The sequence below is a fragment of the Dryobates pubescens genome, chromosome 14, assembly GCF_014839835.1.
Source record: "Dryobates pubescens isolate bDryPub1 chromosome 14, bDryPub1.pri, whole genome shotgun sequence".
Classification (NCBI taxonomy): domain Eukaryota; kingdom Metazoa; phylum Chordata; class Aves; order Piciformes; family Picidae; genus Dryobates; species Dryobates pubescens.
In genome coordinates, this window is record NC_071625.1 from 13,704,981 (window position 1) to 13,730,947 (window position 25,967).

The 25,967-nt window shown below is 51.5% G+C and overlaps 1 protein-coding gene across 2 annotated transcripts in view; it reads left to right on the plus strand.

Annotated features, from left to right (window-relative positions):
- Positions 1-319: 319 nt before the first annotated feature.
- Positions 320-25,967, plus strand: part of ZC3H3 (zinc finger CCCH-type containing 3) — a 149,351-nt gene continuing 123,703 nt past the window's right edge. For both annotated transcript variants that reach the window (XM_054167310.1, XM_054167311.1), the window contains exons 1-3: positions 320-425; positions 1,234-2,629; positions 3,482-3,675. In XM_054167310.1, coding sequence (XP_054023285.1) covers positions 380-425; positions 1,234-2,629; positions 3,482-3,675 — 1,636 coding nt within the window. In that variant the 5' untranslated portion in view covers positions 320-379. The remainder of the gene's footprint in view (positions 426-1,233; positions 2,630-3,481; positions 3,676-25,967) is intronic.

Genomic DNA, 25,967 nt, shown 5'->3' on the forward strand with positions numbered 1-25,967 from the left:
GAGCCAGGGAACAGACAAGATAGCCCAGCAGGGCCTGAGGACAGCTGGGCTGGGCTGGGCTTGGAGACAGGAAATGGGAACAGGAAATGGGGACAGCTGGAGCAGGCTGGGCAAGGGACAGAGGCTGGGGACATCCGGGTTATCCCGGGCTGGGGACAGAGGCGGAGAGAGCCGCAGCCCGCCAAGCTCGGCGGTGGGCATTCGGCCCGGGTCCAGCGCAGGCTCAGGCCCCTGCGGCGCGCGGGCCTCACGCCCCTCTGTTGCTAAGCAACGGACGCCACCGGATCACGTGGGGGTGGTGCCACGTGACCAACCACATGTGCCGTCGCAGGGTGATGACGTCAGCGGATGCGGGCGGTGACGCGGAGCCGTTGCGGGGATGGCGGAGAGGGAGAGGCTGTGGCGGCAGATCCGCCTGCTGCAGGGTATGTCTCGGCCGGGCGGTGGCTGCTGCAAGGAGATCGCGGGGGTCTGGGGCCGAGGGGAGAGGGTCGTGAGGCGGATTCCGGGGTCTTGGGGCTTAGGGGCGGGTTGTGAGGAGACCCGGAGTTCCGGGGAGGTGGCGGTTGAGGAGGGTTGTGAGTGGAACGCAGAGTCTGAGAGGGAGAGAGGGGGCATGTGAAGGACCCTGGGATCCCGGAGCGGGCATGTGAGGGACCCCGGAGACTTCGGGTGGTGGTGGGACATCCCAGGGTCTGAGAGGGTGCGGGTCGGGTTGTAAGGGGGCCCTAGCGTCCGGGCAGGGGGTGTGAAGGTATTCCAGAATCTGTGGCTTGTGAGGGGACCCAGGAGTCAATGAGGGGAAGTAGCTGGTGAGAGGCTTCCTGGGAGTTCTGAGAATGTCTGAGGTTCCCCGTGTGAGGTGAGCCCCCCACTATGGGTGCCTGCAGGTCTTGTGAGCCTCCTGGCTGGTGGGGGGAAGTGATGTTCTTTGCTCCACAGCCCCTGGGGCTGGTGGCACAGGGGTGGGATGTGCCCCATGACAGGAGTGTGGTGGGGGATGTTTTTCATGCTCTTTCCTAGCTCTGGGCAGCTTCAGTATTACTGCTTAACACCAACTCGCTCTGTTCCTCATTTGGAAGGCCACACACTCCCCTGGGTGAGGCTTTGAGCAACTTGGTCTAGTGGGAGGTGTCCGTGCCCCTGGCACAGGGGTTGGACCTGGATGATCTTTAAGGTCCCTTCCGACTCAAGCCATTCTATGGTTAACAGCCATCAACTTCTCCTCCTCAGGTCTCATCAATGACCATAAAAACGCTCATGGGGACGCCCCACGGCCACCTCCTTCCGCAGCCCCACGCTGGAGCAACCCTCGCCAACCTTCCTTCGCCAGGAGGGGGACGTTTTCCACCAGGTACCCCCAGCAAGCTCCCAGGGATTTCCAACCCCAGCAGAGTCACTCCTGGAGGAAAAAATATTCCCTTGTCAATCATCCACCAGGATCAATGTGCGACGATGGAAGTGGTGGAAGAGCCAGCACCTCTCAGGTGTTTGGAAGCCTTGAGGACAACCAAGGACCTGAGCTACCAGAGTCCTCATCTCCAGAGAGACACGTGGACTTAACCAGGGACGGCAACATCGTTGTGGGGATCCAGCTGCCCCAGAGGGCTGGTCCTTTTGTGAGGGCAGAAGGGTTTGGCGACGGGAGCTCTTGCTGCGAGTTTTCTGGGCTGCAGACGGCGGCTGGTGCCGCCGGGGGTGACGGTAGAAAGACGCCGAGGTCTCAGCCCAGGAGCCAAAATGAGGAGAGAAGAGCTTCTCTCTCGGTTTCCTTCAGCTCCTCTCACCGCTTCGTGAGCTCGTCGGAGAGGCCTCGGAAGGTTCACCTGGCTGGCGACAGCTCCTTCGCCCCCTGCGGCGGCAGCAGCGAAAGTGCTGTCACGCTCCGATCCGAGCCGCAGCAGCGTCCTTTGGTCTTGCCGGGGCACGCTCCACCCTCTGGACACCTGGGCAGGAGGAAGGCAGAGCCTCCAGCCCCTGGTCAGCCCAGCTGTGAGCGGGTCGGGGATGGTTTCAGAGAGCCGGAGCTGTGTGGAAGTGGCGAGATGGGCTCCAGCGGTCCTCAGGCTGCCAATTTGGTGGCGGGGATGACTGCAGCTAAGAGCAGGTTTTCTGTAGCCCCCAAAGCCACCACTCTCCAAAGAGCTGCCTCAACATCCGTCTCCAGCAAATCCCCAAAGTTCAGGAAAACTAATTACACCTGGGTTGCCAGCCCTGGGAAGTGCTCTCGTGCTGTGAAGAGATGGGCCAGCCCTAGAGCTTTGGAAAGCACAAAGAAGGTTGTTGGTGGAGCTGACAGAGCTGCTAAGGTGTCACCAAAAGCAGATTTGGGGACAAAGCTGAAGAAATCGGGGCTGCAGTCCAAAGTGGGTGTTTCTCCCAGCAAATACAAGTGGAAAGCCTCCAGCCTGCAGACCTTGCCCTCCACCTCCAAGTCTGCATTCAGGTGGAGATCTGAGGATCAGAAAAAGCCTCCAGCTCCCAACCTCCCTCGAGCTGGGGCTGCTCCACCACCTCCCAGCGCAGCAGCTGGTGGTCTTGGTGGGCCCAAGTCCTTTGGTGATGCCACACTCTCCAGTTACAAAGTGAAGAGTCGGACCAAAATCATCAAGAAGAAAGGCAACTTGGGGTAAGTTGGTGGTGTTTTCAGAGTGCTGTCATTGCTGGTCACATTTTGTGTCCTGTCACCTATGTCATGGCTAGAAGTGAAATTTATAGTCATAGAATGGTCTGGGTTGGAAGGGACCTCAAAGGTCATCTAATCCAACCCCCGCTCCCTGCAGTAAGCAGGGGCATCTTAACTCTGGGCAACCTGATCTAGTTGATGATGACCCTGCTTACTGCAGAGGGGGTTTCACTAGATGATCTTTGCAGGTCCTTTCCAAGCCAGACCATTCTATGATTCTATCCTTGGCTACATCAGGTTGCCCAGAGCCCCACTGAGCCTCACTTTGCATATCTCCAGGGATGGGACCTCAACCACCTCCCTGGGCAACCTGTTTCAGTGTTCCACTACCTTCATGGTAAAGAACTTGTTCCAAGAGGGTCGTTATGTTCTGGAGGATGTGTTTACCTTTGTCTTTCCAAGCATGGTGACTTTTTTTTGTCTGGAGGGCACTTTCCAGGGTTGGAAGGTCTGAAGTTTTAATTGTTTGACCAATCTGTGTAACTCTGGACCTCAGCCTTTCACAGAGAGCTCTCCCATCCCTGTTCTCCAAAGGCTTTGCTTCAGCACTGAGGAGAATCCTCCCTGACCTGAGTAACAGCAAAATATTCAAAGGAAAGGAAGAAGCTGTTTTGATTGATTTCCAGACTCTATCACCTCACTCTGTTGGGGGATGGGGAAAGGACAAGTGTCTTAAACTGCTGGAGAAAGCATGGATCTTGATGATCCACCTTCCATCTCAGCTCTGGGCAAAGGGACCAAGTGTGTTTTGGTCAAGTCTACTATATACTAACCCTGTGGTGTTCTCCTTCCCAGCTCTCCAACAGATAAGAAGAACATCTCTTCCACCACACCTCTGAAAGGTCACTTCCACCTCAGGAAGAAGAACTCCTTGAAGGGGAAAACTTCTGTGACACCAAAACGTTCCTCACCCAAGGGCCTGGTGCAGATTACCAAGCACAGGCTCTGCAGGCTGCCTGCCACCAGGATGCAGGGCTCCACCAGGGAAGGTAGGAACAACCATCCCATGGTGCTTATTGGCTGTGTGCTGGTTCCAAGGGAGACTGTTGGATTTGGAAACGGTTTTGTGGGTCCTCCAGGAGGGGAATCTGTTGTTGTTGGTCCTGGAGGAAACATTGAGGAGTTTGTTTGGTGTAAGGCTTCTAACCTTACCCCAGAGCTGTCCTGTGCTTGGTCACCTCCGTTTTTAAGCTGTTGCTTGGTTTTATTGTGGTTTTACTGGACTTGCTCAAGAATGGAACAGGTGGGAGTCCATGTGTGAGACACATTGAGGAGAACTTTGGTTGGAGTAAGGCTTCTGCCTTACCCCACAGCTGTCCTGTGCTTGGTCACCTCCATTGGGTTTGTTGTGGTTTTATTGGACTTGCTCAAGGGAGGAAGAGGATGGCAGAGGTAGGAACACATCTCTAAGACCAATCTGTCTTGTGGTGCCAGACAAAAGCCACCATGAGATGTTCCTCTAGCAGCTACAGGCCTACCTAATGGACCTGTGCAGCAGCTGCAGGTGTCCATGGAATTTGTTTTCAACCACTATAATTAGAGGAATGTGAGATCCATCATATTTGTGAACAAGTTGGTTGTGTCCATGTCCTGCTGGTTTGGGTTGGCAACAGTCAGAGCAGAAACCAGCTGGGTTTGGTGCTTCAGCAGGTGGTCAGTGCATCATGGAAGAGGCCTTTGATGTTGCCTTGATAATCCAGTGTTCCGGTGGTAGCCTGGTTTTGGGGCTGAATTGTGCTCCATTTCTGGATGTCAGGAAACTCTGGTGTGTGGAGAAGTGTAAGGAGAAGCTTCTTGACTTTGAGGGTGCTGGAGCAGGTTGCCCAGGGAGGTTGTGGAGTCTCCTCTGGAGAGATTCCAAACCTACCTGGACATTGATCATCCTGCTGTGGGTGACCCTGCTTTAGCAGGGGGGTTGGACTGGATGGTTTCCAGAGGAAAATGGTCTAGCACTGGGGTCCATTCACCTGCAGCTTTGGTGGACTCTTTTAGGCTGCTTTTCTCCTCTCCAGGGTGGGGGGCAGGAGGTTGTTGCTTTGTCCAGTCTCTCCAGAGTGCTGAATTAAACATCTTTATGCTAGGAGGACCTTGTGCAGTTGAGATCTCTTGCTGGGTCTGTTGTTTCTTGACATGGGGACTTTGAGGACTTGGGTGTGTGTCCTCTTCTGGAGATGCTCTCCATGACACAGTGCAGTGGTGTAAGTTGGACAGTTCTTGTCAGCTTTACCTCACCTCCAGGCTGTCTCCTTGCTGCTGGGACATGGAATACTCAGTGCTGACATCACACGAGTAGCTGATCGCTGGTAATCCAAGCTGTTTTACCATCATCCAGGGGATCCCAGAGGGCTTGGTTTCCTTCTTCTTGTGCTGCTGGCAGCTGCTGAGCGATGCATGGCTGCTTTCCTTCTCCACTTAGCAGAGAAATTCAGTCTGAGAGAGTCCTGACTGCTTTGAAATGAATTTTGGCAGGGTTGGTGCTGCGTGCTGGGCATCTGGCTGTGGTTGAGGACCACCCAAGGTGCCTGCCCTACCTGTTCCTGCTTTTCCTTGGGGAAGCAGCATCCTTGAGATGTAGGCCAAACAACCAACTCCAGCAGAGCTTGACCCTTCATAACTAGCTGTGCATTTGGTTCCTTTGAGTAGAATTGAGGTTTTGGGCTTGAATCCTTGGGACCTGTAGGCTTTTCTTTATTTCACTTTCCTGTGCAAAGTGTGGGGTTTCATCCTGTGCATGGGGTTTAAGTGCTGCCATTTCTCACAAAACAAGTGTGTGAGAGAAGTAGATGGGGTGTGGAGATGTTACTGGGGCCATCTGGGAGCAGTGTGGGGCTTGTGAGACTAGGAACTCCAATTTGTCCTTCCCTCCAGAAGAGCCCAAGAAGTTAAATGGAGAGAGAGGAGGGGGAAGAGGGGAGATTAGAGGAGAGGAGGGAGATGAGGAGAGGAGCTGAAGCTGGGAGCTTTCTGGGGCTAGACTGGTGACTGTCCTGGGATGACTGAGTGGTTTACCACCAGTTAGTGTGAGTCAGGGCTAAAGACAGGACAGCTGAGGAGGAGCATGTCCTGCTTGGTGCTCCACAGTGTGGGTGTAAAAAGCCAGGTCAGTCCCTTCTGTGGTGACACAGCTTTGCTCTCTCCTGCTGGTCCTGTTCAACAGGCTTTGGGGATATGTGGCGTGACCGAAAATGTTGCTCCTGCTATTCCCAGGGATGTAACACAATGGTCTCTCCATCTCCTGACTCTCCAGTTCCCCTTGTGGACCCAAATGGACCTGCTTGATCTCCTGTAGTGGGGCAGCTCTTCAGCAGTTAAATCCAAAATACCCATGTGATGAAGTGGAACATTTAATAACCACTCAGAAATCAGGGCATGTCCCACATGGAAGCTGTTCTGATGGGACAGGAGAATGATGAAGCATTTCTGGCACAGTTTGTACTCTCTCCATCATCCAGGTACTTCCACACCAAGCAGCATGTGTGTGTAGGAGGAGCTCAAGGGCTTGGCCAAAGCAGAGGAATAGAAAATGTTCTGATGCTTAGCAGAGGCAAATAAATGTTGATGAAACAGCCTTTAGATGTTGGACTTCTTGACCACTTAGTACTTAATATTCATGTGCCATTAATATTAAAGAATTCTTTAGTTTTTGTGTTCTCCCTTCCCTCCCCTCCCTCCCCTTCCCTCCTCTCTCCTCCCTCCCCTTCCCTCCTCTCTATCCTCTTCTCTCTCATATAACTTCTTGGGCTCTTTTGGAGGGAAGGAGAAGTTGGAGATAATGACTTTGGGAGTTGTGACTGCACTCACAACTCACTTTGGTCCCAGTCATGAGCCTGATGAAGCCTCCCCCATGTCTGACTTGGTTTCACTGGATTTGTTTCATTGGGCACCTGCATTTTTTGAGCCTTCTGGTGGAATTTCAAGGTTCATAGTTACCTTATCTACTGAACTGGCAAATTCAGGATTGAAGCTGGACAATGTAAACCTGAATCAGGGAGCTGGATCTGGTCCAAGAGGGATAAAGGGCAGTGGTTGCAGGAAAAAGCTGGAGGATCATCAGGATGCTCCTCTGGCCACTGGCACCACAGTGTTGCATCAGAATGAGTGCAAGTTACCTCTGTGATTTCTGTTCCTTTTCTCTTTCAAAGGAACTCTTCAGGTATTGTTAGCTAGATAAAACACTGGCAACACTAGAATGAGGTAATTAAGGGATATCTTACATGTTTGTTTTATTGTGATTTACCATAGTTGGAAGAGCTCTTAGGGGTAAGAATTAGAGGTTCAGGCTCTAACTGTGTGGGAGTTGTGCTGGGGAAGGTTCCTGGGCTCTGCCCTCATTTTGCAATTCCTTCTTGGATGCAAGAAACAGGCAATTAAGGATGGGAAACCCCTCAACCATCTGGTTTTGGCTTTGGGTTTTATTTGGCCTCGGAGAACCAAAGGATTTGATTTGGAGGCTAAACACCAAGCTCCTGCTCTGTCATTTCTGAAGTGACTTTTCTGCTTTAGCCTGGAGAAGAGGAGGCTCAGGGCAGACCTTATTGCTCTCTACAACTACCTGAAGGGAGGTTGTAGCCAGGTGGGGGTTGGTCTCTTCTCCCAGGCAACCAGCACCAGAACAAGAGGACACAGTCTCAAGCTGCACCAGGGGAGGTTTAGGCTGGATGTTAGGAAGAAGTTCTTCATGGAAAGAGTGATTGGCCATTGGAATGTGCTGCCCAGGAAGGTGGTGGAGTCACCATCACTGGAGGTGTTTAGGAAGAGACTGGATGGGGTGCTTGGTGCCATGCTTTAGTTGATTAGATGGTGTTGGGTGATAGGTTGGACTTGATGATCTCAAAGGTCCCTTCTGGTCTGGTCTGGTCTATTCTATTCTATTCTACTCTATTCCTACCAATAAGGGGTTGTGGCAGTTTTGTTGTCTAAATGGCAGAAGTCTGCCCTGAACTGTCTTTTTTTTGGTTGCTTTTGTCACAGAAAACAGCCAATGCAATATAAAATACAAGAAACTGGTGGTGATATGTTGGGCCAACACCACCTTTTGGCCCTGTCCTGGCTTGGACTGCCTTTGTCTGCTTTCTCCATGCTGGAGCTGGGGTTGTGCCCAAAAGCAGAAGGGTGAGACCTTTTTCTCACCGATTTGAAGGGAAAGTAGCAACTTCTGAGTGAGGTTTGATCCAAATGTGGTGGGAGAGGGATGTGCTTGCTCCTCCTGTCCTACAGGTCCTGTGTGAGCAGTGTGGATGTGGAAATCCCCAGCTCTTTCTCAACAGCTTGTTTGGCGTCTTGCAGGCTGAAGTCCTTTCTTGTTTTGGGTGGAAAGCAGGTGAGTGCCTGCAGGCGTGAACCTTTAACAGATCACAGACTCATTTGGGCTGGAAAAGACCTTTAAGATCGACCATTAACTGGACACTACCAAGTGTGCTGCTAAACCATGTCCCTCAGCCCCACATCCACACGGATTTTCAATTGCTATGAGGATGTGAGGTTGGTCTCTTCTCCCAGGCAACCAGCACCAGAACAAGAGGACAGAGTCTCAAGCTGTGCCAGGGGAGGTTTAGACTGGAAGTTAGGAAGAGAGTGACTGGCCATTGGAATGTGCTGCCCAGGGAGGTGGTGGAGTCACCATCACTGGAGGTGTTTAAGGAAGAGACTGGATGGGGTGCTTGATGCCATGGTTCAGTTGATTAGATGGTGTTGGATGATAGGTTGGACTCGATGATCTCAAAGGGCCTTCCCAACCTGGTTAATTCTATTCTATTCTATTTTCTGCCCTTTTTTTTCCCAGGGAGGGCAGTAGTGGGAATTTTGTTCCCTTCTTTGCAGGGAGGACAGAAGCAGGTGTTTTGGGGGATTTCTTCCTTCAGGGTGGGCAGAATATGGAATTTTGGGGAAGGAGAGCAGAATTGGGAATTTCAGGGTATCTCTCCCTGCCCTTCTTTGCAGGGAGGGCAGAACTGGGACTTTTGGGGATCTCTTCTTCTAGGAAGGGCAGGATTGGGAGTTTGGGGATCCCTTCTTGCAGGGAGGGCAGGATTGGGAGTTTGGGGATCCCTTCTTGCAGGGAGGGCAGGATTGGGAGTTTGGGGATCCCTTCTTGCAGGGAAGGCAGAATTGAGAGTTTGGGGATCCCTTCCTGCAGGGAGGGCAGGATTGGGAGTTTGGGGATCCCTTCCTGCAGGGAGGGCAGGATTGGGAGTTTGGGGATCCCTTCCTGCAGGGAGGGCAGGATTGGGAGTTTGGGGATCTCTTCTTGCAGGGAAGGCAGAATTGGGAGTTTGGGAGAACCTTCCCCTGCTTTTTTTTTTGCAGGGAGGGCGGAATTGGGACGTTTGGGGAATCTGGCTTTGCAGGGAGGGTGGAATTGGGACGTTTGGGGAATCTGGCTTTGCAGGGAGGGCGGAATTGGGACGTTTGGGGAATCTGGCTCTGCAGGGAGGGCGGAATTGGGACGTTTGGGGAATCTGGCTTTGCAGGGAGGGCGGAATTGGGACGTTTGCAGGCTCTGTCTTGCAGGCAGCCCTGCAGAGGGCACTCGTGCCCCTCTCATCTCCTCGGTCCACCTTTTTCTGGTTATTGATGGCCTAATTTCTTCTTTTATGTGAAAGAAAGCAGATATCAAGTAATTTGCAGCAATAACCTGCTAATGCCGGGCCAGTATCAAAACTCCCATGTTCATTTCAAGTGGCAGATAAAACACTAATATATAATTATCCTTGCAAATTGGATTGTTTTAAATAACCAAAAGGGCTATGGCCAAAGGAGAAAACTATTCCCATTTCCCTTGAGTTACTATTGAGGTGTAATTGCTGCGCTCAATCAATTTCCCTGGCATTAGAAATTCCATCACAATCAACATTAAGCTTTATTCATTGTGATGGTTAAGAGCTGGGCTATTTCTTCTTCTTCTTCTTCTTCTTCCTTTTTTTTTTTCCCTCCTCTTCTTTTTATTTTTTCCTCCCCCCCCCCCCCCCCCCCCCCTTGCTTCCTTAACTGGCAAAATTAATCAGGAGAAAGATTTTAAACATTTACCCATGTGAAAGAGGTCAGCTCTGCCACTGTATTGCTCAGCAGATAAGGGGGCTAATAAAAAGAAAATTGAATTACTAATGATCACCAGGAACTGAGTATATAAAACCTGGCAATCACCTCCTCCCCCTCCCCCCACCCCCCCTTCCCAACCCCCCCTCCCTTCCTTCTTCTTCCTCTCCAGGAGGGGGGGGTGGGGGTGAGAAAGGGGGGAAAAGAAAAGAGAATCAATTTTCTTCAGACAAGGTGTGCTCATTTTTTGTTTTATCTCTTTCTTCCCTTTTTGTTTTTGCTTTTGGGCCCTCATACTATCAGCAATTTAAGTTGAAAGCAGCATAAACAGGAGGAAACAGTTAGAAAATAATGAGGCTAAAAGGTGTAAAAACTGCTGCAGGATAGATGCTGGACACAATTTGTGGGTGGGTTTTTTTTTTTACCACAACAGATAATCACTTTAATTGAATTTCAAACTGCATTGTTCAGCAGCAGCAGCAGCAGGGTGAGGAGAGGGGGGGTTGGAATTTAGAGGATATTACAAAGATGCTGCTGAGAGGTTCCTCTTGGTGGCTTTTCCCCTCTGTAATGTTCCCCTTGCAGGCAGGACTCCTCAGCTGCGTGCTGAGGGTTGCTGAGGCACAGTCAGAGCTGGCTGGAAGGAGGAGGTGGACAAAGCAAGAGGTGGATTTCTCTAGGGAGCTTTTATTGTGGTCTTGGTTCTGGTCCTTAAATGATTTGGTGTTCACTGGGTTTGATGGTTCAAGATCATCCTGGAAATGGGTTGTGCGATCTTGAGATGAACTTCTTTCAGAGAATCAGGGAACTGGGTTGGAAAAGCCCTCTGGGATCATCAAGTCCAGCCATTGACTGAACGCCACCATGGCCACTAAACCATGTCCCTAAGTGCCATGCCCACAGGTGTCTTGAACATCTCCATGGATGGTGACTCCACCACCTTCTGGGCAGCCTGTTCCAGTGCCTGACCACTCTTTCAGTAAAGGAATTTTTCCTCATGTCCAACCTAAACTTCCCCTGGTACAACTTGAGGCCACTTCCTCTCGTTCTGTCACCTGATGCTAGAGAGAAGAGACCAACCCCCACCTCACTACAACTGATTTAATAGAACTGGAGAACTTTAAGGGTTGGAAGGGACCTCTGGAGATCATCCAGTCCAACCCCTCTGCCAAAGCAGGATCCCATAGGGCAGGTCACACAGGAGCACATCCAGATGGGTGTTGAAAGCCTCCAGAGGAGGAGACTCCACAAACTGTTGGGCAGCCTGCTCCAGGGCTCCATCACCCTCACAGCAGAGAAGCTTTTCCTCACGTTGAGGTGGATCTTCCTGGATTCCAGTTTGTATCCATTGCCCCTTGTTCTGTCACAAGGCACCTTTGAAAACAGGCTGGCCCCCTTCTGCTTACAAGGGGCACCTGAGGGAACTGGGGTGGTTTAGTCTAGAGAAGAGGAGGCTGGGGAGAGACCTTCTGTCTCTCTACAACTCCCAGAAAGGAGGTTGAAGTGAGGTGGGGGTCAGTCTCCTCCCTCTAGTATCAGTTGATAGAATGAGAAGAAGTGGCCTCAGGTTGCACCAGAGGAGGTTTAGGTTGGACATGAGGAAAAATTTCTTAATGGAAAGGGTTGTCAAGACCTGGCCCAGGCTGCCCAGGGAAGAGGTGGAGGCCCCAGACCTGAAGGAATTGAAAAGCTGTGTAGGTGTGCTGCTGAGGGCCATGGTCTAGTGGTGACCTGGCAGTGCTGGGTTAATGGTTGGGCTTGATGATCTCAGAGGTCTTTTGCAACTAAAATGTTTCTGTGATTGCCATGCTGCCAGGGATGTCTCTCTGGCTGTGCCATGCAGCTTCATCCTTTGATTGCTTTTGCTCCCTGGGTGTGGAGAGTGGTGTGGACTTGTGGTGGGGTGGAGGAAGCACCATGACTCAGCACACTGCCTGTTGAGAGAGCTTTGCAGGCTTTGACTGGTGAACTGGTGCTTTGGTGAGGTGGCAGAGCTGTCACATTGCATTCACCATCCACAACATGCCTTGGCAAAGGAAACCAGGTTGATGAGAGTCACAGTTAGGAGAGATGCACAGCTGTGAGTCTGGGTTTGTGATTTACCCCTGACTCGGTTGGGTTGGAAGGGACCTTAAAGATCCTCTAGTTCCGGCCCCCCTGCCATTGTCAGGGATGCCTTCCACTAGACCAGGTGCTCAAGGCCACATCCAGCCTGGCTTTGAACGCCTCCAGGGATGGAGCCTTCACAACTTCTCTGGGCAATCTGTTCCAGTGCCTCACCTCCCGCCCAGCTCAGGGGGAAGACTTGCTTCTTAAATCCAGCTTCTTCCAGTCTGAAGCCTTCACCCCTGGTCCTGTCACTCCATGCCTTTGTAAAATGTCCTTCTCCAGCTCTGCTGTAGCTCCCCTCAAATGATGGAAGATTGAAGTAAGGTCTCCCTGGAGCCTTCTCTTCTCCAAGCTGAGCAGCCCCAACTGTCCCAGCCTGTCCTTGCAGCAGAGGAGTTCCAGCAGCTTGCATCATTGTTGTGCCCTCCTCTGGCCCTTCTCCAGCAGGTCCCTATCTTTGTTTTGCTGAAGTGCAACATCAACCACATAGGAGTGGTGCTCTAGCCCTAGTGTGTGTCCCTTTTCTGGACCCACACTAACAGTGCACAGATTCATAGAATGGTTTGGGTTGGAAGGGCCCTTGGAAATCCTCTAGTTCCGACCCCCTTGCCATGGGCAGGGACACCTTCCACTAGATCACATTGCTCAAGGCCTCATCCAACCTGGCCTTGAATGCCCCCAGGGAGGGGGCATCCACAACTTCCCTGGGCAATATGTTCCAGTGTCCTCCTTGTGTTGGATACTTGTGGAGGCTCCAAAGCTGGACACACTACTCCAGATGGGAGAGCAAGTAGAGAAAGAGAATCACCTCCTTTCCTATTTATCTTTGCTTTCCTCTTGACTCAGTCTGAGATAAGACAGGGCTTTGTGTTGCCAGCTTCCTGCTTGTCTTCTGCCACCACCAGCACTGAAGTTGCCTTCTGTGAAGCTGCTGAACAGGAGGAAATCCTGTTTGTATTTCCTTCTTCCCAGAGAGGAATTCCACTGGGATTTGTAAGACCTCTTTCACCCTGCCACCTGCAATTCTCACCTTCTAAAAAGTCCCTAACCCCCAATTTCTCATTTTCCTTGCCCAACACTACAAGGGGGGTGGGATGGGCCATGGAATGCTGGCTTGGCAAAAGGCTGGTGGCAGAAGTTAGTAGAAGGAGCTGGTTTGTGTTACTGATGCCCAGGCATGAGTAAATGGGGTGTAAATGGTGAGGAGTAAGTTATGGCTGGCAGCTGAATGCTCAGCTGCTGTTAATTTTATTGCCACTGCCTGCTTGGATCCTTCTGGCAGCTTTGAAAACCTCAGTGGTGGAGTTTTGATCTTCTTCTAGAGTGGTGGCCAGCCAGAAAATGTTCCTCATGGAGGAATTCCTGGTGGGATTCTTTTGGGTGTGTGTTTTTCTTCCAGCTGGGTTGCTTGCTGCTTGTTTTTCTGCTCCTTTTTGTGACTTGGCCATAGTGCTGGTGCTGCCTGGGAGGTGACAGATCATGTTACAGGTGAGCTAAGCTGCTGTGATATCTCTCTTATGTCTTATTAGAAAGAGTCAGAGGTGATGATCCACTGCCCTAGGAAGAGGTCCTTGTGCCACAGGTAGCACAGCTCAGGACCCCTTGGAGCTCATCATGCATTTTCTTCTCTGCTCCAACATAAATGTTGTCTTTCTAAGACTCCTAGGTAATTCCTAGGTCCTTTCTGGGTCCTTGACCTGGACAAGCTGGGCAGTTGAACCTCTCAGGAGGTGCAAGAACCTCATGAAGGTCAAGAAGGGCAACAAGGACAAGTGTAGAGTTCTGCATCTGGGGAGGAGCAACTCCCTGCAGCAGTACAGGTGAAGGGTAACCTGCTGGAAAGCAACTCTGCAGAGACAGGCCTGGGAGCGCTGGTGGCCAGCAGGGTCACCAGCAATATGCCCTGGTGGCCAAGCAGGCCAGTAGTCTCCTGAGGCACACAAAGAAGAGTGTGGCCAGCAGGTGGAGGGGTGGTTCTTTTCCTCTACTCTGCCCTAGTGAGGCAATATCTGGAGTCCTGGGTCCAGTTCTGGGCTCCCCAGTTCAAGAGAGACAGGGAACTACTGGAGGGAGTTGAGTGGAGGCTCTGAAGATGCTGAGGGGCCTGGGGCATCTCTGTGAGGAGGGAAGGCTGAGAGCCCTGGGGCTGCAGAGCCTGGAGAAGAGCAGCCTGAGAGGGGATCTGGTCAATGCTCAGCAAGAGCTAAAGGGTGCAGGGCAAGAGGCTGGAGCCAGACTCTTGTCAGTGGTGCCCAGTGACAGGACAAGGAGCAACTGGCACAACCTGGAACCCAGGAGGTTCCACCTGAACATGAAGAAAAACTTCTTTGCTGTGAGGGTTCAGAGCTCTGGAGACTGCTCAGAGAGGCTGTAGAGTTTCTGTCTCTGGAGAGACTTCAAACCTACCTGGACATTGCCATCCTGGGCACCCTGCTGTGGGTGCCCTGCAGGTGGGTTGGGCTGAATGATCTCCAGAGGTCCCTTCCAACCCTGCCCATGCTGAGATTCTGGGATTCCTATCTTGTTCCTAGCTCAGATGAACCCTCCCCAGGTTCAGCGGGCCAGCCAGCCTCCCGTCATTGTGCTCTCACACAGAGGTTTGACCTTGCCCATAGATCATTGTGTTGTCAGGCCTCTCTTCCCTCTGTTGCTGGGCTTGTCCTTGGGGGCCAGGGGTGGAGCATGGGTGGCCCAGGGGCTCCTCTCCCCTGCAGTAATTGGGAAAAGTTCACATAGTTGGCTGCTTGCCCTCCAGGGTGACGTCAGGCTTCGTAAGTAACGGTTTTGGGTTTCTGGCTCTGCTTGGCATTTACAGGTGACTTGTCCCGAGCTGCCAGAGGAGCTGCGGGCAGCCAGCAGTGGGGATTCTGCTGTCAGAGCCCTCTGTTAAAAATAACAGGCTGCTTCCAGGCAGGGAGGTCAGCCTTGCTCAATGAGGAGGTGTCACCACCTAGAGAAACCTTCTCCTCGGCGCTCGGCTCCAGCTCCGCAGCGTTTGTAGAGTCACAGAATTGCTGTGACAGGCGGAAGAGACCCTTAAGATCGAGCCCAACCTTCAGCCAACTTCACCATGGCCGTTAAACCATGCCCCAAAGTGCCATGGTGGTGTGTTTCTTGAACGTCTCCAGGGGGATCTCCATCACCTCCCTGGGAAGCCTGTTCCAATGCCTGACCACTCTTGCAGTGAAGAAGTTTTTCCTCACGTCCAACCTCAGCGTCCCCTGGTGCAACTTGAGGCCGCTTCCTCTTGTTCTATTACTTACTACTTGGGAGAAAAGACCAACACCAGCCTCACTTCAGCCTCCTTTGAGGGAGTTGTAGAGAGCCAGAAGGTCTCCCCTCAGCTTCCCTTTCTCCAGGCTGACCAACCTCAGGTCCCTCAGCTGCTCCTCACCAGCCCTGTTCTCCAGACCCTTCCCCGGCTTTGTTCCCCTTCTCAGGACCTGCTGCAGCACCTCAATGCCTAAGCTGAACACTGAGTCTCTCCTTCCTTTTTCCCCTCCTTTTCTGTTGTCTTTCTCCTCATGCGCAAACTGACTGCAGGTACTCCTGGCACGGTCACAGCTGAAGTCTCTGATGCTTCCCACGCTGTGAGTTGATGATGGGAACACTCTCCACGGAGCTGTCAGGCCTCCCTCATTCCCACCTCAGCAGGTGCTCAACTCCTTGTAAAACCTGAGTAGGTTTCTCCGTTCTGCTCTCTGCTTTCTGTTCACCAAATCCCTCTGTGCAAGCCTTTGCATTTTCCTTTCCAGACACTTCCCATTCTCTCTACTCTGTCCAATGGAGGCCACATCTGAAGTATTTGGGCCAGTTCTGGGCTCCCCAGTTTGAGAGAGACAGGTAACTAGTGGAGAGGGTCCAGGGGAGGCTCTGAAGATGCTGAGGGGCCTGGAGCATCTCTGTGAGAAGGAAAGGCTGAGAGCCCTGGGGCTGTTGAGCCTGGAGAAGAGCAGCCTGAGAGGGATCTCATCAATGCTCAGCAAGAGCTGAAGGGGGGGGGGCAAGGGGTTGGGACTGGGCTCTTCTCAGTGGCACCCAGTAACAGGACAAGGGGCAATGGATACAAACTGGAATGCAGGAGGTTACCTCTGAAGATGAGGAGAAACTTCTTTGCTGTGAGGGTGATGGAGCCCTGGAGCAGGCTGCCCATAGAGGTTGTGGAGTTGTCTTCTCTGGAGGCTTTCAACACCCGTCTGGATGTGTTCCTGTGTGACCTGCCCTAGGGGATCCTGCTTTAGCAGGTGTGTTGAGCTGAATGACCTCCAGAGATCCCTTTCAACCCCTATCCTTCTGTGATTCTATGATTACCCCAGTAACAACCCACAACCTTCATATGTTGGTTCCTCTCCATTGCTGCTGAGCCGACTCAAAGCAGGACTTCTCCTGAGTCCTGCAAAACTTGTGCTGTGGCAGCAGCTTTTGTGGTTTTGAGTTTCTCCTTCAGCTGAAGGAAAACCTGTTTGGCAGCAGGGACTTTGTGCTTGCCCCCAGGAACTGGGGGTTGGAGGAACATTTCCCCCTCCCTCGTCCCTCTGCACCATCCCCACGCCCACGGCTTTCAGCAGGCTTCTCTTTTGGATCCTGCCTGGGGTTGTTTTGAGTTGTATGAAGGAAGGGTGCTGTGTGGGTGTACCCTCGTGGCTGGTGAACTCTAGGTCCAGGTCCATTCTTGGAGCTGGTCCCAGGTGTTATTACCCCTTAAGCCTGTCCTCAGGGGCTCTGCAGTGGGAAAGGGCATGAGCATACTTGGAACCTCGGCGCTGGTTGTGAGCTCCAGCGTCGGTTGTGATGCTGAAGCACATGTTGCTGCTCAGTGCACCAGCAAAGGTCCTGGGGCATCTTGGTTTTGGATGGGACAGAGAGTGCCCAGGCAAAGCACCTGTCTGGGGCTGGGACATGCCACAGAACTGTAGTTTTTCCTTGAAGAACCTTCCAAAACTTGTCTTGTGAGGTCTGTGTGTTGAAACAAGCAAGCTGGTGTGTCAGCATTACTGCTGTGTTCTGGGGATAAGCAAAGAGCTCTCCTGGCAAAAGCAATCACTAACTGCTGAGGTTCATGGAATCCCAGCATATTTGGGGTTGGAAGGGACCTCTGGAAATCATGCAGTCCAACCTCCCCTGCTAAAGCAGGGGCACCCACAGCAGGGTGCCCAGGATTGCAGTGTCCAGCTAGGTTTGAAGTCTCTCCAGAGACAGAAACTCTACAGCCTCTCTGAGCAGTCTCCAGAGCTCTGAACTCTCACAGCAAAGAAGTTTTTCTTCATGTTCAGGTGGAACCTCCTGGGTTCCAGGTTGTGCTCCTTGTCTTGTCACTGGGCACCACTGAGAAGAGTGTGGCTCCAGCCTCTTGCCCTGCACCCTTTAGCTCTTGGCTGAGTATTGATGATATCCCCTCTCAAGTTACTCTTCTCCAGGCTAAACAGTCCCAGATCTCTCAACCTTTCCTCCTCACAGAGAAGCTCCAGGCCTCTCAGCATCTTTGGAGCCCTCCACCAGACTTTCTCCATTAGTTACCTTTCTCTTGAACTGGGGAGCCCAGAACTGGACCCAGCACCTCAGATGTGGTCTCACCAGGGCAGAACAGAGGGGAAGATTGTTGAAAGGTTCAACACTGTGGTATGATGAACACCTTCTGGTTGTAGGAGGGAAGCACCCATGCTTTATGGAGAAGCAAGAGAAGGTCCAGCTCAGGACCCACTTTCAAAAGGCACAGATGTATGAGAAAGACATAGATCTGCTTGTGCAAGTCCAGAGGGGACCACAAAGGTAAGCAGATGGCTGGAACACTGTGAGGCCACGCTGAGAGAGGTGGGGTTGTTCACCCTGGAGAGGAGAAGGCTCCTGGGAGACCACCTGGTGGCCTTTCAGTGCTTGAAGGGGGCTGCAGGAAAGATGGAGAGGGACTCTTCATTAGGAAGTGGGGTGATAGGCTGAGGGGGGATGGTTTTAAACTGAAAGAGGAGGATTTCAAGCAGATCTTAGGAAGAAATTCGTCACTGGGGGCAGGGGAGACACACACAGACACAGGACCAGGTTGCCCAGGGAAGCTGTGGATATCCCATCCCTGGAACCATTCTGGGTCAGGTTGTTTGGTGCTCTGAGCAGTCTGCTCTAGTTGCAGATGTCCCTGCTGACTGCAGGGGGGTTCAACTGGATGACCTTTCCTTTAACCCTTCCAACCCAAACCATTCTATGAGGAGGCCCAGCGTGGTGCCAGTCATCCTGAGGAGCTGTAGAGCTTCTTAAACCACAGAATGCTCTGGTCCATCTCGTGGTAGCTTCAAGTCTGGGGTTTTTGGGGTGAAAAGGACACAGTTAAGCCCAAGGGCCCAGATAGAACAACTTCAAATACTGCTTTTGGAAAACTGAAGAGATGAAATCTTTTGAAGAAGAGACCAACTTCTCACCCAAATGATGTTTCTGCTTGGCTGGATCCTGGTGATTGGTGAGCTTAATCTAGGGATGATGACTGTGAAATGGTTTCCTTCTTTGCTTGGTTATTAGGAAGGTGCTTGGTGTGGAAATGCCCCTTATCACCACTCAGATCAGAAGGGGCTTTGATAGGATGGAAGAAGTTCATCAGAGATATCACTTTAAAACAAGATTTACTCCACCATCTCCAGCTTAACTGGGGCATTTTACAGCGCTCCACCATCTCCCAGGCTTCCACCATCCATCCATCATTTCCCTGCCTGGAGTTTTACTACCCCCAGCCCTGTGAGAGGGCACTGGAGCAGTTAAATCTGGAGGCTTTGCTTTCCTAAGGAAAAAAGAAAATGCTGAAGGAGGCAAGGGAAAAGGCAACCACAGCGATCCTTTAATCTTGCATAAATTATTAGGAGAGGCAGGCTGGTGATTTTCTCTGTTGTTAGAGCTCTGTTAATTAATGACTCCAGACTAATCAATGCTTAGAAGAACCAAAGTTTCTTCATGATGTTTCCTTTTAGTGATGTGATGGATCCTTTTCACCCCCAAATGCTCAGTGTTAATGGAAGCAGGAGGTGAACCAGTGTGCATGAGGCTCTGCAGCTCCTCAGGGTGACTGGCAGCATGTTGGACCTCCTCACAGAATGGTTGGGCTTGGAGGGGAGTTCAAAGGCCATCTAGATCTAGTCCAGCCCCGCTGCAGTCAGCAGGGACATCTGCAAGGTGGCTCCTCTGTTTTGATATATCTGAGGTGCCAGCACTTTAATTTCACCCCCCCTCCTCAATGGGGTTAGTGAAGGAGCTTTCCTAAATGCCTCCAGAGCCTGCATGAGAACCAAGCTTGGAGATGTCACTCCTCCAGTTGTGGGTCTGACATTGGCTTTGGATGTCCAGGGAAAGTTGAGCCTCCACCATAAATACCTGAAGGATGAGGTGCTCTGAAGAAGCAGAGGAATTATTTAAGAGGGAGGGGATTCTACCCCTCTGTTCAGCTGAGACCTCACCTTCAGTGCTGGGGCTAGCTCTGGGGTCCTCAGCAGAGACAGGGACCTGTTGGAGTGGGGACAGAGGAGGGCACAGTGATGATGAGAGAGGCAGAAGCCCTCTGCTGTGAGGCCAGGCTGAGAGAGTTGGGATTTTTCAGCCTGGAGAACAGAAGGCTCCACGGAGACCTTCTTGTGGCCTCTCAGGACTTAAAGGGGGCTACAGGAAAGATGGGGAGGGACTTTTGAGCAGGGCCTGTTGCAACAGGGCAGGGGGTGATGGTTTGAACCTAAAAGAGGGCGATTTAGACTGGAGAGAAGGGAGAAATTTGGTATGAGGATGGTGGTGAGTCCCTGGACTAGGCTGCACAGAGCAGTAGTAGAATGCCCTAGCCCTTGAACCATTCCAGGTCAGGTTGTTTGGGGCTCTGAGCACCCTGCTCTCGTTGCAGGAGGGTTGGACTAGATGACCTTCCAACTCAAACCATTCCATGCTTCCCTTCAGAGTCAGTGTTTTCCTGTTCCCTGTCATTAGAAGTTTTGACCTCCAAGGTTCCTCTGTTTGATGAGGGCTGGTCCTCACTGAACCTTGGTGTATCACAAGCCAGTGAGGATCCCTCCCCTTGCTGCTGCCTGTGGGTGCTGCTGAGATCAGTGATCTCAGGTGGATCCACACAGGCAAACTGGGCTTGGACATTTCTTCCCAGAGCCTGGGAAGCATCTGCTTTAGCTGGGTTTAATTTCTCCTAGGACAGCTTTTCCCCCAGCAAATTTCAGGGTTGATGAGGACTTGTGCTGCAGACAACAGGGCAGAATCATCAAATCCTTTAGGCTGGAGAAGACCTTTAAGCCAATCAGCTGTAGGTGAACAAACACTTGTTGAGCCAAAGGCGTTTAGAAAAGCCTGGACAAAAGCTCAGCCCCAGCGACTGTCACCACATCCTTGTGGGGCCAGGCAGGGTGTGGGGGACATGGCATCTCCTGGGCATGGGGTGGGGAAAGCAGCTTTGTTGAAAACCACTCTACATTTGATACTCTTGTTTATCTCCTCCCAGTCCTTGCCTGGCCCCTCTAGATAAACAGGTGCTGGTGTGTGTGAGTCCCACCAAGAGCCAGTTGTGTCTGTGTGGGGAGTTATTTCTGCCTCCCCTCAGGGCTGGAGCATCCCCATGGCTAATGGGCTGTGACTCAGGACCCGGATTTGGCTCAGGGAGGTTGGTCCTGGAGGTCTCCTTGATGTAAGAGCTTGTGGGCTGTTTATTTTGGAATGGTTGGAGCTGGGGGAGGCAGCTTTCTGCTGAGGATAAAAGCTCTGCTGGAAAGGTCTTGTGTGTGACTCGAAAGGGTGCCCCGAGTGACAGCCCCAAGGGTTTTCTGGGGCAGCAGAAAATGATCTGCAGTTGTTGGTCAACAGCTGCCTGAAGATAAGCCAAGGTGTGCCCAGGTGGCCAAGAAGGCCATCAGCATCCTGGCTTGGATCAGGAAGTGTGTGGCCAGCAGGAGCTGGGCAGGGATCGTCCACCTGGAGTGGGCACTGGTGAGGCCACACCTTGAGTAAAGGGTTTAGTTTTGGGCCCCTTGCTCCAAGAAGGACATTGAGGTGCTGGAGAGTGTCCAGAGAAGAGCAACAGAGCTGGTGAAGGGTCTGGAGAACTTGTGAGGAGTGATTGAGGAACCTTGGGCTGTTCAGCCTGGAGAAGAGGAGGCTCTGAGGAGACCACCTTGTGGCCTTGCAGTACCTGAAGGGTACTTCCTCTAAGGAAGCTGGAGAAGGGCTGTTAGTAGGGCTTGCAGCAGTAGAACAGGGGGCAATGGCTTTGAACTTGAGAAGAGATGTAGGCTGAATATCAGGAGGAAGTTCTTTACTGTAAGGGTAGTGAAATGCTGAATGGGTTACTCGGAGAGGTGGTGGAGGCCCCATCCCTGGAGACATTCAAGGTCAAACTTGATGGGACCCTGAGCAACCTGATCTAGTTGGGGCTGTCCTTGCTGACTGCTGGGTGGCAGGGGCTGGTTGGACAGGATAACCTATGAGGATCCCTTTCAACCTAAACCATTCTAGGATTCTGTGGGAGCACAGTGCCCTGCTGCCAGGTTGTTTAATGTCTCTACTTGAAGACATTCCTGACTGAAACCTTCTTGAGTTCCCACCTGAAGGCAGTGGTAGCCACATAAAGCCCAGCAATAAAACCCTAATGAAGAGGAGCAGTGTGAAATGGAGATGTTAAAGGTCCTCTGGTGCCAGGCAGTAAATCTGCAGTCTGGGGTTTCCCTTTGCTTTTAAATAGAAATTAAAGTCAACAGCTTGGTTTATGTCTGCTTGTCTCAGGGGCTCTGAGCAGAACAGAGCTCAGCCTTGGCTGAGCAGGTTGGTTGATGTTCCTTGTTCTTCATGCTGTACCTTGCAGCTTTGGTCTCCTTCAAAGGTTTTTTTCTTTCCCTCCCCCCCAGCCTAGGGACTTGTGGCTTTCAGAAGAGCTGCTCTTTGGCCCCAGGGTGTTTTAGTGGCTGTGGTGTGTAGGAGCTTTCATTGTTGCTGCACTTTTATGTTATGGTTTAATGACCTTGGTGGTGTTAGGTTAATGGTTGGACTTGATGACAATCATAGGATTGTTTTGGTTAGAAAAGGCCTCCAAGGTCATCATTTATCATCAATGATCATGGAGGTCTTTTCCAACCAAACCAAGTCTGATTCACTTAAGTTTCTTCTTGGAAAAATTAATGAGGCCATGTTGAGAGAGTTGGGGTTGTTAAGCCTGGAGAAGAGAAAGGCTCCAGGGAGACCTTCTGATGGCCTTTCAGTACTAGACACTAGAGTTGTGGGCTTTTCCCTGTCCCTGCAGAAGTGGTTTGGAAAGCTGAGGAGAGGGCAGCTATCTCTCCATGGATTGCATGTACTTGCTGTAGGATGCCTAGCAGAGAAAGAACCCATTTCTCCTGCCATCCAAGTCCACATGTCTGGCAGAGCTGCATGGACACTGTCTCCAGGCTACCCTCACTACCCTTCATGTCTCATCAGGGGGAAAAGGAGAAGATAGCCTACCTGGAGCACTGCATCTAGTCCTCAGCACAGCAGAGACAGGGACCTGTTGGAGTGGGGTCAGAGGAGGCCACAGCAGTGATGGGAGGACTGGAAACCCTCTGCTGTGAGGCCAGGCTGAGGGAGTTGGGGTTGCTCAGCCTGGAGAAGAGAAGGCTCCAGGGAGACCTTCTTGTGGCCTCTCAGGACTTAAAGGGGGCTGCAGGAAAGCTGGGGAGGGACTTCTGAGCAGGGCTTGTTGTGACAGGACAAAGGGTGATGGTTTGAAACTAAAAGGGGGAGATTAGCCTGGAGAGAAGGAAGAAGGACTCCATGAGCACATGGAGTTTACCTTCCACCCCAAAGGACATTTTCCTCTGTATTATGCCTCCCTTGATGCTGGATCCATTTTCTGTGGCGTGTCACCAGCTGCATGTGCCCAGGCCTGGTTTCATACTAAGTGGTGCAGGAGAAGGCTTTGCCTTTCCCACTCCATCCTCTTAATAAAACCTCACCAGCTGGACATCACACCAGCCACTTTGTGTCTCCTGACACTTCCTTTGTGCTCCTCCGAGTGCACATCCCCAGATAATGCTTTGCTCTCTCTCTTTTAAATATTCATGGCAGCAGAGTGGTTGCTTCCCTTAATGGAGCAGCATGGTCTTTGGGATCCAAAGCAGAAGTGGACTTGTTGTCAAGAGCTTTTAAGAACTTCTCACTAATCCTGTCACTTTGACAGATTGTCCCTCTTTTGAAGCTGAAAGGAGTCCTGCAGGGAACCTCACTTACAAAGATGGCCTTGATGTGCTATGTTGGAGACAACCTCTGTAAAGGAGAGGAAAGCACTGATCCTCACCACCCAAGGAGATGATCCACCATTGAGAGGATCCCTTCTTTGGAAGTCTTGTTTTAACATTCCTTCTTGGTGACATGGACAGTGGGATTGAGTGAACCCTCAGCAAGCTGGTACCAAGCTGACTGGTGCAGTTGACACACCTGAGGGATGGGATCCATCCAGAGGCATCTGGAGAAGTGGGCCTGAGAACCTCATGAGGTTCGACAAGGCTAAGTGCAAGGTCTTGCACAAGTGCTGGGGCAGTCCCTGCTATCCCCCAGGCTGGGGATGCAGGGCTGGAGAGCAGCCCTGAGGAGGAGAACTTGGGGGTGGTGGGTGAAAAGCTGGAGATGAACCAGCACTGTGTGCTGCCAGCCCAGAGCCAGCCATGTCCTGGGCTGATCCCCAGCAGTGTGGGCAGCAGGTGGAGGGAGGAGATTCTGCCCCTCTACTGTGCTCTGCTGAGACCCCACCTGCAGTGCTGGGGCCAGCTCTGGAGTCCTCAGCACATCAGAGACAGGGACCTGTTGGAGTGAGGCCAGAGGAGGCCACAGTGGTGATGGCAGGGCTGGAATTCTGTGCAACCTCCTGTTTTTGTCCAAGGCTGAGCCAGTGCTGAATGACAATTGCAGAGGATTTTCACTTGCACTTCCCCAGGGAAAACTTTGGGGAATGGCTCACTGTTGATGCAAGGATTGAGAATGAACCAGGTTCTATTTGTAGAATCATAGAATGGTTTGGGTTGGAAGGAACCTTTTAGATCCTCAGCTTGGAGAAAGGATGGTGAGAGGTGAAGTTATAGGGATGGATAGTGATGAATGCTAAGAGGTGTTTGGAGCCTCATTGTCCAGATGTTTCAACCCCATTTCTTAGAATCATATAATCATTAAGATCATCAAGTCCAACTGCTGGGGGCCACCTCCTGTGCCTCCAGGCTACAGAATTACTGTGGTGCTGCTGCTGATCAGCATGTGCTGTGTGGACATGGCACTCTGGGACATGGTTTCATGGCCATGGTGGTGTTGGGTTGATGGTTGGACTTGATGATCACAGAAGCCTTTTCCAACCAAAATGATTCTATGATTCTCCTTCTCAGAAGGGATAGAGGTAAGAGCTCATGAGCCTAGAACAAGGGATGCTGAAGAAAGAGCCATCTCTCCTTGTTGGACAGGACCTTCTCCTGCAGGAGCAGACTTTGCTTCTGGCTCTGTAACTTTGGGTGAATGAATTAATCTTGATGTTTTAATTACTTTTTCTCCTCCCTGTGGAGACCTGAATCACCTTTCCAGGGGCCTTGAGGCTCAATCCTGTGCTTTGAGGTGCTCTGGAACATCCCTTGGGTTATTCCTGAATAGAACAACAGGCTGAAGGAATGTCCCAAATTATTCAGGGAATGTTTTTGTTTCTTCCAGCTCCTGCCACCCAGTCCTACTCCCACTGCATTCAGGTCACTGGTGGAATGAGAGCTGGGGAGCCTGACTCTCCTGCTATTAGAGCAGCTCTTAGATTTAGGAGATCTTGCCTGACACATGGCCTGGAGAACATAATTTGAGGTGGCAGCTGAGTGAAAAGTGCTGGATGTGATTTTTATTTCAGTGCCTGCAGATGCGTGGAGTTGATTGAATGGAATAAATAAAACAAACTAAAAGGAGACAAACAAACAAAAATCAGGGGAAAAAACCACCCAACAACCACAACCAGCTCCAGCAACAGCAAAACTTTGATGTTGTCATGGGTTAGGGGTGGCCTGGTCACTAAAGTGGTGACAGAGGCTCTCGGTGAACTTCTCTCCGTTCCCAGAGGGAATGAGGAAGAGAGTCTAATGGGGTGGGGAAGAAACCAAACCATGTGGGATGGACCTGAGAGCAAGCTGCTGGAATAGGTCACCCAGAGGGCAATTTTTAAGCCAATTCCAAGCTAATTTTCAAGGACAGCAGAAGACATTTCAATTACCTCAATAACTGGAGTGGGGAAGACACACTTGTGTGGGGAAAGGGGCTTGGTGAGGTGGGGCTGTTCCTGTCCCTCTGATGAAGATGCTTGGGGTGGCTTTGCTTGGTGTGTGGCCTGGAATGCACACAAAGCTGTGGATGTGTCTCCAGGCTCAGCTCTGTCTGTTAAAGAGATTAATGTTCCCCTGCTGGTTTTTGGACTTGGCTGATCTCAGACAGCATCAACAGATGGGCAGAGGTGGTGGAGATGATGTCTAAAGATTTAGTGGAAATCTGCTGGGCATAGATAAGTACCTTGATTAGTACCCTGTAAAAGCAAAGAGCTGGTGCCCTTCTCAGAGAGGTGGTGGAGTCTTCATCTGTGGAATCATTCACTATCTGCCTGGATGCTGTCCTGTGCAGGGTGACCCTGCTCTGGCAGGGGGGTTGGACTAGATAATCTCCAGAGGTCCCTTCCACCCCTTCTCATTCTGTGATTCTGTGGTGCATATATGTGCAGCATCAGATCACTCTCATGTCACAGAATCACTGGCTGCTTTGGGTTGGAAGGAACCTTACAGATGCTCTGGTTCCAGCCCTACACTGTCCTGTCACTATGTATCCTTATAATATATCCTTCCTTTTGAGTACTGGAAGGTCACAAGAAGGTTTTCCTGAAGCCTTTTCTTCTCCAGACTGAACAACCCCAACTCTCTCAGCCTGCTCTCGGGGGAGATGCTCTGATCTTCTTTGTAAACCTCTTAGGTGGAGATGAAAGATAGATTTGGTTTGTGTCAGGCTTTTGGCCAGCATACACCACTATTGTGTCTCCAGGCCAGAGTCCCAGCCTGGTGGAGGTTGGAAGGAACCTCTGGATATCATCCAGTCCAACCCCCCTGCTAAAGCAGGGTCACCTGCAGCAGGCTGCCCAGGGTCACAA